The sequence below is a fragment of the Poecilia mexicana genome, unplaced genomic scaffold (genome assembly GCF_051168715.1).
Source record: "Poecilia mexicana isolate PSO_F unplaced genomic scaffold, ASM5116871v1 scaffold_4, whole genome shotgun sequence".
Lineage (NCBI taxonomy): Eukaryota > Metazoa > Chordata > Actinopteri > Cyprinodontiformes > Poeciliidae > Poecilia > Poecilia mexicana.
In genome coordinates, this window is record NW_028263373.1 from 22,415,322 (window position 1) to 22,431,440 (window position 16,119).

Sequence of the window (16,119 nt, forward strand, 5' to 3'; positions counted from 1 at the left end):
ATTTATTTGCAAAATCCGGGAATCATATAACATTTGCATATTAGTGGAGTTTATGTTGTCATCAGCTTTGGCAGGAAACAGAATTATTTAATTATAAATATCCTAAAATTTAAACTGATTTCATAAAAGGTAAACGATAAAAAACTGAACTAACAGTCCAAAACTCCAGCAAACCAAAACACAGGACAGTTGTACCAGGTCATAACGCAGCGCATGTTTGTTTCTCATTCACAGAGAAATCCCTGTTTAAATGGGGGCATTTGCTTCTCTGGGTGGGACGACTTCACCTGCACCTGCCCCGGCAGCACAGCAGGGCCGCGCTGTGACGAGGTGAAGTGGTGTGAGCTGTCGCCATGCCCCGCACCTGCAGAGTGCAAGATGCTGCAGCAGGGATACGAATGTAAGTGACTCCAATTTACCCGCACAGATGAAATAGCTTACAATGAAAGATGAAATACGTTTTTTTTTTTTACTAAAACAGAAAATGTTTCTGTTGTTTTTCTCCCATACAAGGTGAATATTTTGCATATTATCCAATTGTTCTAGGATTTACCAGTTCATTCTTAACTTGTCTCTATGTGGCTGAATGCCACAGCAGTTTTATTTAGATTCTGGCCTCAATCTTGCCACTCGGTATTCAGTATCTGATCCGTAAAGCAGGATTGATCCAAAGCTACTTGATCCTTTTCTCAAAGGGATTAGTGATGACTCTCTGTCTTTTAAGGAACCCGTTTCCACTGATACGCTCATTTCTTCATCTTTACACTGCAAAATCACAGGATCTTACCGTGAGTTTCAGGTCTAGCTTCTAGTGCAAATATCTTAGTATACTTTAAATAGGACAAAGCGAGCACATAAGTAACTTTTCAGCAAGATATAGTAGCTTGTTTCAAATCAATAATTCCTTAATACTGATGAAATGTAGTTCCACTGGCAGATTATTTCACTAATTACTCAGGAAAATCTGCTGTTATAACTGTAATAATCTGCCAGTGAAACCAGTACTTTTATTAAATCAATATTAAAGAATTATTGACTTCAGACAATCTCTTATATCTTGCTGAGACATTATTTGTAAGTTCGTTGTGTCCTATTTCAAGTGAACCAAGACAGTTACATTAGAAACTTGACAAAAACTCTTGGTAAGATTTTATGTTTTTGCAGTGGATTATTTTTATTATCTGCTGAAAATGGTGTAGTAAAATTGGGCAAAGTTGTTTATTAGGTTGAAGCTACTTGATTTAAGGAAGTTTAAATCATTTAATGTCGATGAAAGCAAAATAAAACTCAAACCTGACTGGAAACATTTGCTTTAAACTCATCTGTCGCTGACTTCTCCTGTGTGTTTTCTATTTGCAACTCGAGCTTTATAACATTGTTAAATAAAAGGTTTGTGACTTGATCATTTGTGTTAAGCTAGAAGAGAATTAGCCTGCTAAACCACAGCCTCTTGTCCTACTTTTTGCTTCGTGCAAAAGGCTTTGGAGCCTCTGCTGATGAGAAGTGATGCCTGCTGGAGCCAGAGACTCTGCTGAGGTTTTAAATTTTACCCAGTGGCCAACGTGTGGCTGTGATGTGCTCCATCTGCCTGGTTCCAGCTACATTCTGGATCTGCAGATTAGATTTTTTTAGACAGACCTGTGAAAACACTGCTGCAGTGATCAATACGACTAAAGATAACCACATGGATGAGTTTCTCTAGGTCTTGCTGGGACGTTAGTCCTCTAATCCTGGAGATGTTCTTCAGGCGATAGGAGGCTGAAGATAATATCTACAGAGAAAAATGCAGACAGCCATGCTCCTGGTTGATTTTTCTGCAGATGGAACTTTTAGTGAAAGTGTCTGCTAGAAAGTTTTAGATTTGATAACTGCTGTCTCCCTGTTATTCCTCCAGGTTACTCCAATGCAACTTTCCTGAACGACAGCACTGTGACGACCTATCGGGGAAACGGCCACATATTCCGAAACATCACCAGCCTGTCTCTGAACCTCCGCACACGGAAGCGTAACGCAGCCATCCTGCATGCGGAGAAAGGTTCCTCCTTCGTCACGGTTTCTGTTCAGGACGGCCTCCTCTTCATGGAGCTCCAGAGCTCCTCTGGGCGCCTCAGCGGCTCGGAGGAGGAGCAGGAGGAGAGAAGAGAGGAGAGGGTGTCAACGGTGAGCCTCAGCAGCAGGAGGAGCATCGCGGACGGCGAGTGGCACGCTGTCCATCTGTTCATGACGGCGCCGTGGGCTCAGTCGTCTCGCTGGACTTTGGTTCTGGATAATGAGATAGAGGACGCCAGCCTCTCCAAGAGCCAGGGTAGCAACCTGAACTTCCTCAGGGAAGGGGTGGACGTCTACCTGGGCGGCCTGGCTCCGTTCACTGGCTGGTCCCTGGCCGGCTGTCTGGGAACAGTGGAGCTGGGCGGCATCGCTCTGCCGTACTTCAGCTCCTCGGAGGTGAACCTCCCACGCCTGCAGGTCGAGCAGTTCATCCAAAAGTCCCCGAACCCGGCGCTGCCCGGCTGCAGAGGCGCCTCGGTGTGTGAGCCCAGCCCCTGTCTCAACGGCGGCCAGTGCCAGGACCTGTTCAACACCTACAACTGCACCTGTGCGGAGGGCTGGGCCGGTAGACGCTGCGACGTCCTGGTAGACACCTGCGCTTCGAACCCCTGTCTCCATGGCAACTGTAGCATCAATGGGCTCAGCTACGAGTGCACTTGTGAGGTCGGGTACACGGGTGTGGACTGTGAGGAACAGGTGGATGTGTGCAGGAACCACCTGTGTGCCAATGGAGCCACCTGCCTCCACGGGCCGGATAAATACGCCTGCCTCTGCGCCGAGAACTACACCGGCCCGCTCTGCAGGTGAGTCCAGGGGCTTTTCTGCAGACAGACCACTGCAAAGACACAAATCTGACCAAGTGGTTTTGGTCTAGTTTTAGTGCAAATAGACTTAAAATGAGACAAAACCAGCTCACAAATAGCTTTTAAGCAAGATGTAGGAGCTTGTTTTAAGTAAATAATTCCCTAATATTGATAAAAAAAATACTAACCCCACTGGCATATTATTTCACTTTAACAAGACATGTGAAAAGTGAAACAATCTGCTAGTGGAACTAGAACCTTTTCATCAGTATTAACTTATTAAACTCCTATTTCTTGCTGAAGAGTTATTTATAAGTTAGTTTTGTGGTTTTTTTATGTCTATTTGCACAAAAAAATTAGACCAAAAACACTTGGTCAGATTTGTGTCTTTGCAGAGTAGTGCACAGAGTATAGGGCTGGACAATAAGCTAATAATAAAATCTATTGCAATAGACGTGATCAATATCAATCGGGAAAAAGTCTGCTCGAACAGTCAATAATTTCCGATCCAGAACCGCACAGCATTCTGGGGAAGGCTTTAGTCACTGAACCTCTCATGGTGCTAATCAAGTTTGGTGGCATCAACTAACTCACTCGCTCTCTGGTTACCTAGCAACGACCTGTTGAGGTTTTGCCATGGTGCCTCAGACCTGCTTAACAATAAAAAAACAGCAATGTGGAGTAAAGGTTTAGGATAAAACAGGATATTGGCAGATATTTAAACAAAAAAGAATCAATAATTATCGATTTCAAACCCTTTTATCCTGATACATTTTTCAGCCATATCGTGTTAATACAGGGAAAAACTCTTTAACTTCCACTTTGTAAAGAGACTAAACATTTCCTGTTTTGAACCAGTTAAAATTCTAAAAGAGCAAATTTTACAGAAGCTTTTAAAATAAAAGCTTCTGTAAAGCTTGGTTAAATTGGTTAAATTTTAAAATTGGTTAATTTTAAAATTAACCAATTTGTAATAACAGTGTTATTACAAATTATGGTGTCTGCTTAAAACAAATTCTGGTTTGTTTCCTCTTCTGCTATGGTTTAATTGTACATACATAAAACCACTATTTGAGTTGTAGTATTAAAATACATGTTGGGCATCAGTTTTATTCAGTTTAAGCTTATAAAGCAGGAAATTGTCCCAAATGATTAAAGACACAGTAATCTAAGTGTATGCCAACTTCTGACTTTGGTTAAAGTAATAAAAAATTCTCTACAAAATGTCTTGCTCATTATTTAATATTTAAAACAGACATTATTTGTGTGTTAACTCTATCTGACCTAAAACAAAAACTGTTTTCTTTTTCTTAAAGAAAATGTAACGGGTTTCTTAAAACTGAGTATGTAAACATGTGGTTTCTACTCTATTTTTCCTGGATGCATAAAGCTGAAAAATGTGGATTATCATATAACAAACAACCTCTCTCTTTTAAGACATTCTCAATGCTCCAAAAGTGTCGTAAAAAACAGAACTAAAACCTTACTTTGCGAGCACAAAATACACAAATAAATGCTCCAAAATCGCACAGCCGAGGGAGCGCACCACAACACAAAAACAAAATCCTTCACTGTAAATGTCTCCATGTCTGCCTCTGTTCAGCACTTCAACCACAGTTGCAGTAAGCGTCTCAGAAGCCGCGTTTCTATTCTAGTGTCAGCCAGAAAAGGCCTCAGTCTAGTTTCTCTCCCTTGTCATCTCCGGTTTGCCTCTGAGAACCAGCGGGGGAACGCCTCCAAACATTTATCCCGTAAACACACAGGCTCCTGCCTTTTTGCCTCTTTTGCACGGGTAAAATCTTTGCAAGTGTCTCGCTAAGAAAGCAGCCAGTGAAGCGATCTCCCTTTACTGGGAACATCTCCGCTGTATAGTTTTCATCAAAATGACTTTGCTTTGTTTTTCTCGCTTGTTTGTGCTGCTTTCTTCCTCCTTTCAATTTTTTCCCCCTTTCTGTTGCTCTGCAGCGAACGCATGGAAGAACTTCCTTGGTACATCGTTGTCAGAAAAATGTGAGTTTTGTTTTCCTTTATTTATTTCTGCTGCATTCCCAGGTGTTTGTTTCCTGTTAGATATTTGTCTCTCACATGTCATGCACGGCGCATCCTGTTCTTTTGTCGAGTTGTGTGCAACAAAATGCCAAGAAAAGCAAATATTAACACTCCCTCTGACGATGTCTGTTGTCAAAATGAGCCAACCAGTCTTTCAAATGAGTGACAGCTGTTGTTGAAAACATTCCCAGCCATTCAAACAGAAGACTCCCTGAACAAAAATGTACCTTTTCAGAGATAAGTGCCTATTTTTACATCCACTGAGGACTGATTTTCATGTTGCTACTGAAGGTTGTAGAGAGATTGTTTGCTTGCTGATTCCTGCACTTCGGATGTGACAGTTTGCTGGCCAATAACTTCATTTTGATGCGTTTATTTTCTTTTTTTGGGAAGCAGCAGGAGGCCGAACAAATCAGCCAGAATAATGCAGCTTCTGGATTAAATGCAGGAGTCCTGCAAAGTCCTAAAGTCTGGAGTTTGCATTTATATATTGCATTTTCCAAACAAGTATTGGAAAATATCGAAAACATTTTGATATTTACACATTTACATAGTCCACATTTTCTTAAAAGATTAACATCATAGTTTCTAAAATGTGTTTAATATTGTTTTGTATTTATAGGTTTGACTTATTTCTGATGTGCAAAATCACAACTTTACTGGGATCTCAGTAGTCGGTCTGACTCCTAAGATGAATCTGTTGTACAAATGTAAAAAAAAAAAAAAAACAACGCATACATTCTGGTATGAGAATAAGATTTTACATTTTAAAGCTGAGCTCAGATGGCAAAAATAGGAGCGGACGAGCCATTTACTAACGATTTGTGTTGTTTTATTGTTTCTGAAGCTTCTAAGATAAATGTTTCGCAGTCAAATATTCAGACTATTCATGAAAATTGTTCTAAAATTGAATGCATTAAATTTATGGACGTTTAAAATGTGCTGAGGCTGTGGAAACGTGTTTCTCCTCTGGTTTTCCTCTCAGCACGCCCAAGCTGCCTGTTTCTGTGTGTGGTGATGAGATCAGGAACTACACCTGCTTCAACGGAGGGAACTGCACTGACCGGGAGCTCTCCTGCGACTGTCCTGCAGGATTCATTGGACACAGGTAAGATGGAGTCGCTCCTTTCATTCATCCGTTGTCTTCTGACCATTTGAGATCGGGTCCAGCATCCCGCATGCAAAAGGTAAAAATGATCCCTTCAGTGAGTTCTGGGTTTGCCCTGCAGTCTTGTGAAAGTGTGGATCATTTTCTGCACAGGAAAAACAGCAATAATAAAAGTGATGCAGCTACAAGCAATAAATCAAATAATAAACATGTAAATCTGCAAAATGATCAACAGATGCAAAATAAGCATAATTTAAAAATGTAGAAAAAATTTCAACTTGTAAGACAAGAAGAAACACAAAGGATGTCTTAAAGAGACAGGAAGCAAGCTAAGCTTTCACTGCATCACAGCATCACTGTTTATAAATCTTTCTGCAAAACGAGAAGCAGCATAAAACTTTATTAAAAACTTACAGAAGAGTCCCAAGAAAATAATAAAGTCATCTAACAAAAGCTAAATTTGTAATTAAAAACAAAACAGACCCTAAGAGAGCGCCCTGTGGGACACCATTAGTAATTTGCTAATTCAAGCAAATTGAGAAATGACTCAAAGAAAGTCTTTCATGTGTTTCATTATGTTTTTTTAATGAAAAGTAAGCTTTGGTCATGTAATTTGAAGACCTTGATGAAAAAAGAAGGGTTTATTTTTTCATCTATTCTCTTAGAAATATTACTGTGACTCTTTGTTATAGATAATTGGAAATATACATACATGTGACAGGAAACTGGAAACAATTATAAATTATAAATCGATATGAAAGTGAACGAGTGAAACACAGTAAAACCATAAAGTTTCAGCTCAGATATAACGGATGTGTGAATGTCCTGTGGTTTTCCATTACTTGCATAATAAATGAGCTGAATCAGGTAAATATCTGCTGCCAGTCACATTTGAACAGTTGTGTTGTGAAAGAGAGTGTCTCCAAGTCAAACTCGCTCACTGAGGAAAAAAAATAACAGAAACTAAGTCACTAAATTAGCAAAACTAAAATAAGATCAGGTGGTGTTTGAGAACCAGTCAGGAGTCGGTAGAAGCCAGCAAATTTCACCAAAAAGCACATATGGTGTCTGTTCACAGTTACATTTTCCACTGCCATCTAAATACCTGTTAGTGTGCAATTTATAAAGAAAAATGTGTATATAAACATGAGTTGCACACTGTTTTGTGTTGTCGTGTGTCTTTAGGTGCGAGCAGGATGTGGACGAGTGCAAGTCCAACCCGTGTCTGAATGGTGGCTACTGCAGAAACCTGGTCAACAGGTTCGTCTGCGTGTGCGACATGAGCTTCGCTGGAGACGTGTGTCAGACGGACGTAAGCGACATTTACTTTTATGTGGCGATTCTCCTGTGGCAGAACCTCTTCCAGCTGCTGTCCTACCTCATCCTCAGGCTGGACGACGGGCCAGAGGTGGACTGGGGAGCAAACGACTGAGTGTGTGTGAGTGAGTGTGGAAGGGCTGTGAATATCTTCCAGACGCTTTAGGAAAATGTCTGCATTTGAATGAGTAACTGTCAGGGATGTCTGGGATGAGAATGGACGTTTATTTTGGCTAGCACCGAGAAAGATTAGGGACATCTGTGGTTTGATTTCTGGGACTGCAGAGTGATTCTGTGCCTTTCAGATCAGCAGCACTTTATTTATAGTCGGTGCTTACGAAACTTGTTTTGTTTGTCCATGAAAGGATGAGCACATATGTCCTGATTCACAGACTCTGTCTTGCTTCTGCGCCTCTATTTCAGTGTCTAAATCACAAAGCAAGTAGCACTAAAGAGACACTAAAGCTAAAATCAGGTTCTTGGTCAGGATGCAGTCGCTCAATAAAGATCTTTACTTTATGTAAGATGGCATCAAATCTTATTCACAGATTTTGACTTAACTGATTTTTCTTTGAATGTAATATTCCTTAAGCATTAAATTTTATCAAATTTGTCAGAAAATTGTGCACTTACCTGGCAATGTCTTCATAAATTACAAAATTAGTTTGCAACAATTTCAGGTTCTCCTCACTTGTCTTATGAATTGTAAAAAAAAATGCAGTACAGTAAATGTGGGCACCATTTCCTCTAAAGGGATGCGTGACACCAGACTGCATCGTTGCAGGAGAGAGGCTTTTTGCTGACAGTGCAAATATTCCGTTGCAGACGTTTTGTGAATTAGATGCGAAAGGAGAGCAGTGCTTTAGTGAATCAGGGCCTCCGTGTGCAGCTGGATCAATGGTTGATGTTTTTCAGTGTCAGTAATCAGAATGTTGTGAAATTCTTCTAAGTAGACAAATATGAGCAAAGTTTTAAAGAAAAGCATCAAAGGTTTGCACAGCTGGTCCAGTTTGATTTGCAATCTTCAAAAAGTAACGCCAAGCACAACTTGCTTCCTACGAGATTTCAGGGATCCAGAGACGTCCAAAACTTTTTTCCTTTTGTTGCTCAGGCTTCACCGAGAACAGAGTCCTTTAAAGATGCTGCTGCAGCGGTGAATTTGGTTTTCAGTAACGTACAGCTGTAACGAAAACACGGCTGGGAATGAAGTATGGTTCACTGCAAAAGGATTTAACAAAATCTAAACTTTAAAGGTGGGCAGAACTGAACACAAAACAAAAACACAAATTATTTAGATTTGTGTTTATTTGGATCGGGAGGCTCAAGTATTGAGATCCTCAGCAGGAATTAATTAATTTCTACTTTTGAATGTGGAATTTGATTAAAAACTTGTAAATAAAAAGGGAACAGAAACAGACTGTTCTGTTGAGACTTGCTGAACAGAACTGGAAGGTTTGGGTTTGGCGACTAGATTTTGTCTTAAAGTTTTACAGCAAAACAAAACAAAAAAACCTGACCATAACTTGTTCTGTAAGAGTCAAACTGTGTAATGACCTTCAGTAGGGGGGTAACTTAGAGAAACTAACAGAAGTGACAAAGAATATTTGTTGCATTATTTGAGGACTTTAAATTAGAAATAGTCGTTTACTTTGTTAATGATCACCTTGAACTTTCTGGCAGTCTGTTTCCCGTCTGTCCAATGACGTAAAAGTCTTAAGTTAGATGTAAAGAGAAGCACGCCCTGCGTTCAGAAAACACATTTTCAGGGAGGAATGATACAAAATCCCAGTTATTTATACAATTCCCACTACCTGATAAGCTGTCAGTCTCGTCTGAACTTTGGGGTTTGGAAGCTGTATACGGATGAATTTGTGAACTCTGAAAAATAGAGCTGTAGCTACAAGAGCTCCTGCAGGGCCCCGGATGTCTCGCTTGTTCTTGATGTGCGTTCAGAGCGGCTCGTGACTGACTGACTGCTGAGTGTTGTTCTGCACCAAAGACGAAGTTTTCTGCATCTAAACCTTTCTGTCTGAGCCAAAGATATTTTGAGTTACTAAATTCTCGGCGGCTCTGCTTCAGCCGTACGTTTAGAAGTGTTCCTGCGCGGCCGTGGTCAGCGCCGACGCAGACGTGGACGTGGACGCTTTTCATGGTAGATTTCATGTGTGCTTTGAATTTTAGGACGTCACGAGGGTGCGAGTGTAATGTCATGTTCGTCAATCATATTCTGTCTGTGTGTCCCGTCTTTATCCATCTTCTGTGTTGTTTAATAAAACAAAATCAAGAAAAATTGTTCTCTGTCCTCTTTTAATGTCTCTTCACTCATTTTTTCTGTAGTTATTTATTTGTCTGCATTTTCAAAACAATCTGCGCTGAACACCAAAATCAGCTCATTGATTTTCTTCCTGTTGGCCATTGTGTGTGTGTGTGTGTGTGTGTGTGTGTGTGTGTGTTTACTGTTCTCAGGTGTACACCATGACATCAAAGATAGACAGTTAATCCGTTTTAACAAGATGTTGATCCCAGAATAGCTCGGGTTCAGATGCACGCTGCCGACATGCACAGCACACAGTTAGGAAACAGTTTATCTCTTCTCTGTGTGACGTTACAGCAACAAACTTCAGCGCATTTGATATTTTCTGTGTAAGAACTCAAAATAGGAACTGTAGGAAAAATTACATTTGGTTTTCAACACTTTTCTACGAATAATAATCTGAAAAGTGCGCAGTGTACCTATCTTTACCCATAAATCCAGCGCTATAATCGCATGTGTGAGTGATTTAACTAGAAAAAAAGGGTCCACCAAAAGTCCTGTTTGCAGTTTGCACAACTGATGGAGAAAACATGAGAGAGAAAAATTACATAATCACACGGACCAAAAATATAAAGTTATTTGGACATTTTGGTATCTTATAGACCAGAATAATAATAAATAGTATAAATAGCATAAGTACAAATTAACAAAATCAGGCAAAAGAAACATTTTTTCAATTTATTTCAAAAGAAAACTTATGAAACTTTAACAAAAACTGCAGGTGTCTGTCTGTCTGGTGAACTTTTGGCTGGAAGGAGTTTGTTCTTCATTCAATGAGTAGAGATATATAGTGATACTTCACAATAAAACTACTCAAGCAAAAGTAAAAAGTACAGAGTAATAAAAATACTTCTATTTCTTCCAAGTAAATGTAACTCAGTAAGTGTATGTAGTTACCACAGTCTGTTGGATGTGAGGATTTGTTTCTTTTGCATACGAAGATGGATGTGGCTAAACTTTGGGACAATCATAACAGAACCCGTTAGTGAAAGTTCTTGTTCCTGCAGGACGACGACCCTCAACATTCAGCCAGAGGTAAAGTGAAACGGTTCAGACAAAGATCATGGATGGCCTCAAAGGGCCGCTTGTGGAAGAACCCAAAAACAAAACGCTTTAATCTAAATAAATATCCGTCTTCACTCTTAGAGTTAGATAATATCGAACATCTCTTTACATTGATGTAGTTTGGCAGCATATAGATAAAAAACAAACTTTGGTTTGACTGATTGAAATAACATTTAAGCACACGACAGTTATCTTGAGGGTTCTGTTTATGAGTTCCTCTGGAGTCTAGAGGGCCACATAAAAAGTTATGGCTGGCCGGATTCGGCCCCAGGGCCTCGGGTTTGACACATGGTGTAGATTATTGCACATCCATGTGTTAGAATGGCCCAGTCAAAGTCCAGATCTAACACCAATTAAGAATCTGTGAGAAGTGATGAAGCACACATACCAACAGAAGATGAAAAAAAGAATAGAACATTATCTGGGTTTATGCATTGAGTAAAAGAAAACTCAGGAAGCTTGTGGTTGGTTGATGTGCTTCCTGACAAACTTTTAGTGCATTTAGCAAATAGGTAGAGAATTTTTCAGTATTTAAATTGCTATTCACCAATCAGGAGCCAACAAGGTTCCTATATCTGGCTGATTGATTAGTAAACCTGATTAGCACAAGAGAAAATGCTTCTTTAGCACAGTTCACACATTTACAAAATCTATACAGACCTTTTGAGAGTAAAGTGCACCAATAGTGGCACCCATCTCCTTTCAACCTGCACCCGTCATCATGTCGTTGCAACATTTTTTTTTTTTTTAAGTTGAGGCATGTGTGTGTGCGTCTGTGTGTCCTTTGGAGGCACAGGTAGCCCTGACAGTGGGGAAGCACAGCAGGGAGGAAACGGGGGAAGTGGTTTTTCACTGTTGGCACTGATGTGGCCATCCTTTGAGAGCAAAAGAAGCGTAGAGGAAGAAATGTGCTTTGCCAGCAAAAAAAGAAAAAAAAAGAGAGAGAGAAAGAGAGATAGAGAGACAGAGAGAGAGAGAGACAAGGGGAGAAAAAGGGAAAAAGCAGCATCTGGTGCTGAAGTGCAGTTTCAGCAGAGAGCTGGTGGCATTCACAGAAGTTCGGTCTGCTTCACAGGAACGTATGAGGGCAGCTTATCTGGCAGGCACACACACACGCCCACACACACACACGCCCACACACACACACACGCACACGCACACACACACACACACGCAGAGCAGGTTGATAGTGCTGACAGCAGGGAAGCATCGCTGCCGTCTCTGCTGTGTGCGGAGCAGCTCTGCAGAGGCTTCAGGGTGGCCTCGCTCTGCACCTCAGAGACTGGTTAGTTAGACATCTCTGTGTCTGCGTCTGAGGCACTCGGTGACTGATGGCAGGTCCTGGCTGCAGGCTGCTCCGGCTCGCTTGTGTCACACTCGCTCTGACAGCCAACTGTGCTGCAGTGACAGGTAAGCACTTTCCAAGAGTCAACAAAGAACTTTGTAGCAGGGGGAAGGAAACTCTCATGTCTACGGCGTCAAGCATGAGCGCCAGGGTTATTTTTTGCCTCGGGATACGGATGGTTGTATTTTAAATTAGAATTACAGTATGTTTCCATGTTGATTGCTCAGTGTAAAGTTTGCTGACTTCTGAGATTATTTTTGTGTAACCTGCCAAGTTCAGCAAGAAGCTTTTAGTTGTGAAGATGCTGTCAGCAGGGAATTGAAGTGTTGTGGAGACTTACAGCTGCTAACGCTGTTGTAACCTTGTAGCAGCGACTCAGAGAGTCACAGCAGTGACACCAACCACAACCACTGGTGTAAGTGCTGCTATGTTTTCTACTGCTGGTTAATGAAAAGCTAATATTTACTCCGCCGCAGCACTTAGGGGCTTTGATTTCCTTAATTCACTGTGATTTCTGTCAGGACTTGTGCTTTTCACTAGGAAAACACAGAATCTTTAAAGTGTTTTTGGTCTGGTTTCTACTGCAAATATATTAGTACACTTGAAATTCAACAAAACTAACTTACAAGTAACTTTTAAGCAAGATCTAGGAGCTTGTTTTAAGTTTATATTGAATTAAGAAAATATTAGTGCCACTGGCAAATTATTTCACTTTTAGCAAGACATTTTTTTCCCATGTTGTAAGTAATGTGCCAGTCTATCAATATTAAGTTTCTATAGCTCACTGAAAAGTTATTTGTAAGTTAGTTCAAGTTTGCATTTGTAATTGCACTAAAAACTCTTGGTAAGATTTTTTTCCAGTGTTCTCTGCAGAATGTTATCATTTCCAGGTGGTGGTTTGTTGTCTGCAAAGATCAAAGTGCTGCAAAGCTTTAAAAGGCACAAATCATCATTTTGTGTATTTTTCAGTTGTTTCCAACCTTGTAGCTTGTAATAGTCATTTTTATTTTCAACTCCGGCAGAGAGAAGTATGTAAAACAGCTCAAGAAAGAGAAAAGAGCTACATGTGGGACGTTCATAACCCACGTCTACCTGAGGCAAAAGTAACGATTTCAGTTCATGTAGTGAAGATTTATAAGGCGGTTCAATTCTATAAATACGACAAAATTCAGAGAAATATTGTCAAAGCAATGGCTTTGAGACTCAGCAGACCGGCATCCTACTCTGTCATATATGAGCGTGCCATGATGAGGCCAATCTGCTTGTATTTGGAGGAGAATGATCATTTGTGACAAAAACATTAATAGAAATATTCTTTAAGATAGACATTGCAATGCTTTATAACATGGAGCCATGCTCAGCCTTCTGGGAAAAAATATTGGTTACTGGAAATATTATTTAAAGGGCCAGTATTATGTAAAATAATTTATTTTTTTAGCCTTACATCATGATATAATGTTATTCCCTCATCAAAGCCATACCTGGAGTGTTGCTTTGTTTCATTCATGCATGTTTGAGAAATTATTGAATTTCCCATGGCAACCATTCAGATTTGCAAAATGCTTGGTCCCACTGATGGCCGTCTTTTCCAGAAGCTCCTCCTTCCAGCTGCAGCCTGCAGCTGAGTTTCTGCCTCACAGAGCAAGCCTTCCCCACAGCTCCCTCACTCAGCTCCTTCAGACTAGCCAGCAGGAATTAGCAAACATCTGGTGGAACTGCGCATCTGCTGTGTTTCTGACTGAAACGCTGGTAAAAATGCTGTTAAAGGCATAATTACTTAATGTTGTGATGACATCCTGAAGGAGAGTCTGAAAGAGCAGGAGCTTCTTAAAGAGACAGAGCCAAAAAATTTCAAAGTGTTAAATTGCAAAGTCAAATTTTTAAGGGATATTTAATATATGCAGTATTTTGAAAGTAGCATAGTTACTTGATTGTGTTATAAAATGGCTCTATGTGCCTGGAAAATACATAATACCGCCGCTTTAAAAAGTATTTTGCTGCATTAGTGGGCGTGCCTCAAGAGCTACTATGTTTCAGAAAAGGTTATTTTTTACTACTTATCTGGCATGAAAACGAATTAAAGACCAATTGTGATTTATTTCCTTCATACATTTAGTTTTTTCAGGGTCTCTGGTTCCACAATAAGATGCTCTGTGCCTTTTAGGAGCAGATTTCAGACGAATCAGATTTCGCTTTTATTCCGGCTTTAAAGGGCTTTGGTGTTTGTTTGTGGGAGCTATTTTGGGGACAATGGATCGTGGTGCCAGTTCTGATAGGACGGGATCATCAGGCAGCATCTTGGCTGTATGTGTGTATGCGTGTGTGTGTGTGTGTGTTTGTGATCCCTCACAGACGGCGCGTGCTCCACACAGCTCGCGGGTGGCTGCAGTGCTGGCACCGTGTCTGGTCTGCTTGGCGATAGCGGCGATGCTGGGGCTGGCGCTCGTCGCAGCCAAGCTGCGTGAGAGGCGGCAGACGGAGGGAGGTTTCAGGCCGCGGCAGCTCCAGGCTTCTGGTGGTCGCAACCCACCTGCTGAGCTGGGAAACACATCCATCAGCACGCTGGCAGCGCGCGTGGAGCGCCTGGTGTAGTGTGAAGGAGTCAGGGGAGGAAAAAGTGTGAGGGGAGGAAAAAAAATGAGTGTAAGAGCATCCAAAAAAATATGACTTACTTAAATAAATCACATGCGACTCCTCTGTCCCTCCAGCTGACCTCTGAGAGTTTGACCTCCAACCTCTTGCTGTCCATCAGCCTGGCATCTGTCCTCCTGCTTCTGGTGCTGATCCTGACCTCCGTCGGGTTGGTGTCCGCTCTGAATCGACGCGCCACCCACGGCACCTACAGCCCCAGCCGGCAGGAGAAAGACGGATCCCGGGTGGAGATGTGGAGCATCACGCAGCCGCCGCCGATGGAGAGACTCATATGAGATCCAGGTGTTGGATTTGGAGACAAACCTGAGAGAAGCAGATGGACCAGAACGGATTCACAGCCTGCATGGAAACATTTCACACTGCTGCTGCTTTCATTGAGTGAAACATTTCATGCAAATGACTGAATCCAGGCTCCTGCATGCTGCAGGTCAGCTTTAGGTGCACACTCTGAATGTATTTCTGTTTAATGTGTTTATTTAAATTCAGAAAATGTTCCTACTTTGTTCTAGGAAATCTTAAGGATTCATGATTTCTTTTCATTTTGTCAGGTTAGAATCACAAATTTCAACTTATTTTACTATTTAATGCAATAAGTTGGTTGCACTTTTTTTTAAAGGGTGTCAGAGTAAAAGGGGCACAACACATATGCAGCATACACTTTATTTTCCTTTTAGAGGTATAACAACAATGAGAAACAGTTTTTGTTCTGATTAGAGATGTTAAACTGGTGTTATATTGAACACATCTATGAGATAAATGTGTGAGAATACATGCATTAAATAAATACACTTTAATCTTAATGTATTTTATTAGGATTTCTTGTCACTTAATCAAGTTTAGGAGGATCAGAAAACAGCTGATTTAGACGCATGCTACACTGTTTAGGAATTTATTTGCAATTTTAGGACCTTTGCATCCGTTTTCCCCTCTTTTTCACATCTGTAAAGATCTAAGCCACTAAAATATACAATGACTAAATTGATTGTGTGATTCTCAATTAGTGCTTCAGCTTTTATTTTTTTAGGGAACAATTTTCTTTAAAGAACTGATTCAAAGTGTAAAAAAACTCAAGTGCTTCAAACAGGCCAATAATTGCTTAAACTTTATTTCTACACTGTATAATGCCTATAAATGTTCTTTTAAAAAGTTTTTTTAAACTTTGTTACTTTATTTCTGTGTCAATTGATTAGAATGTTTATTGATTTATTGTCTGTCAAGTGTTAAGATAATAAAAAGCTCTTTGTTGTGGCCCAAACTGCCACAAATTATGACATGGATAAGGTGGATGATTATTTAAATGAGATTATTTTAAAAAAAGACGAAAAACATGCATTTAAGCAATTTAAATGTTTTCAAAAATGAATTTTAATATATTTACGCATGCAAAGATCTAAATTTTAACTTTTGTTTTGCTAAA

General features: G+C 40.4%; 1 protein-coding gene across 1 annotated transcript in view; it reads left to right on the top strand.

The window, feature by feature from the left end:
* The window catches only part of crb1 (crumbs cell polarity complex component 1), a 31,351-nt gene extending 15,378 nt beyond the window's left edge, over positions 1-15,973 (top strand). The window contains exons 8-13 of the mRNA XM_015012422.2: positions 235-400; positions 1,895-2,852; positions 4,818-4,862; positions 5,887-6,009; positions 7,195-7,321; positions 14,759-15,973. Coding sequence (XP_014867908.2) covers positions 235-400; positions 1,895-2,852; positions 4,818-4,862; positions 5,887-6,009; positions 7,195-7,321; positions 14,759-14,977 — 1,638 coding nt within the window. The 3' untranslated portion in view covers positions 14,978-15,973. The remainder of the gene's footprint in view (positions 1-234; positions 401-1,894; positions 2,853-4,817; positions 4,863-5,886; positions 6,010-7,194; positions 7,322-14,758) is intronic.
* Positions 15,974-16,119: the final 146 nt, after the last annotated feature.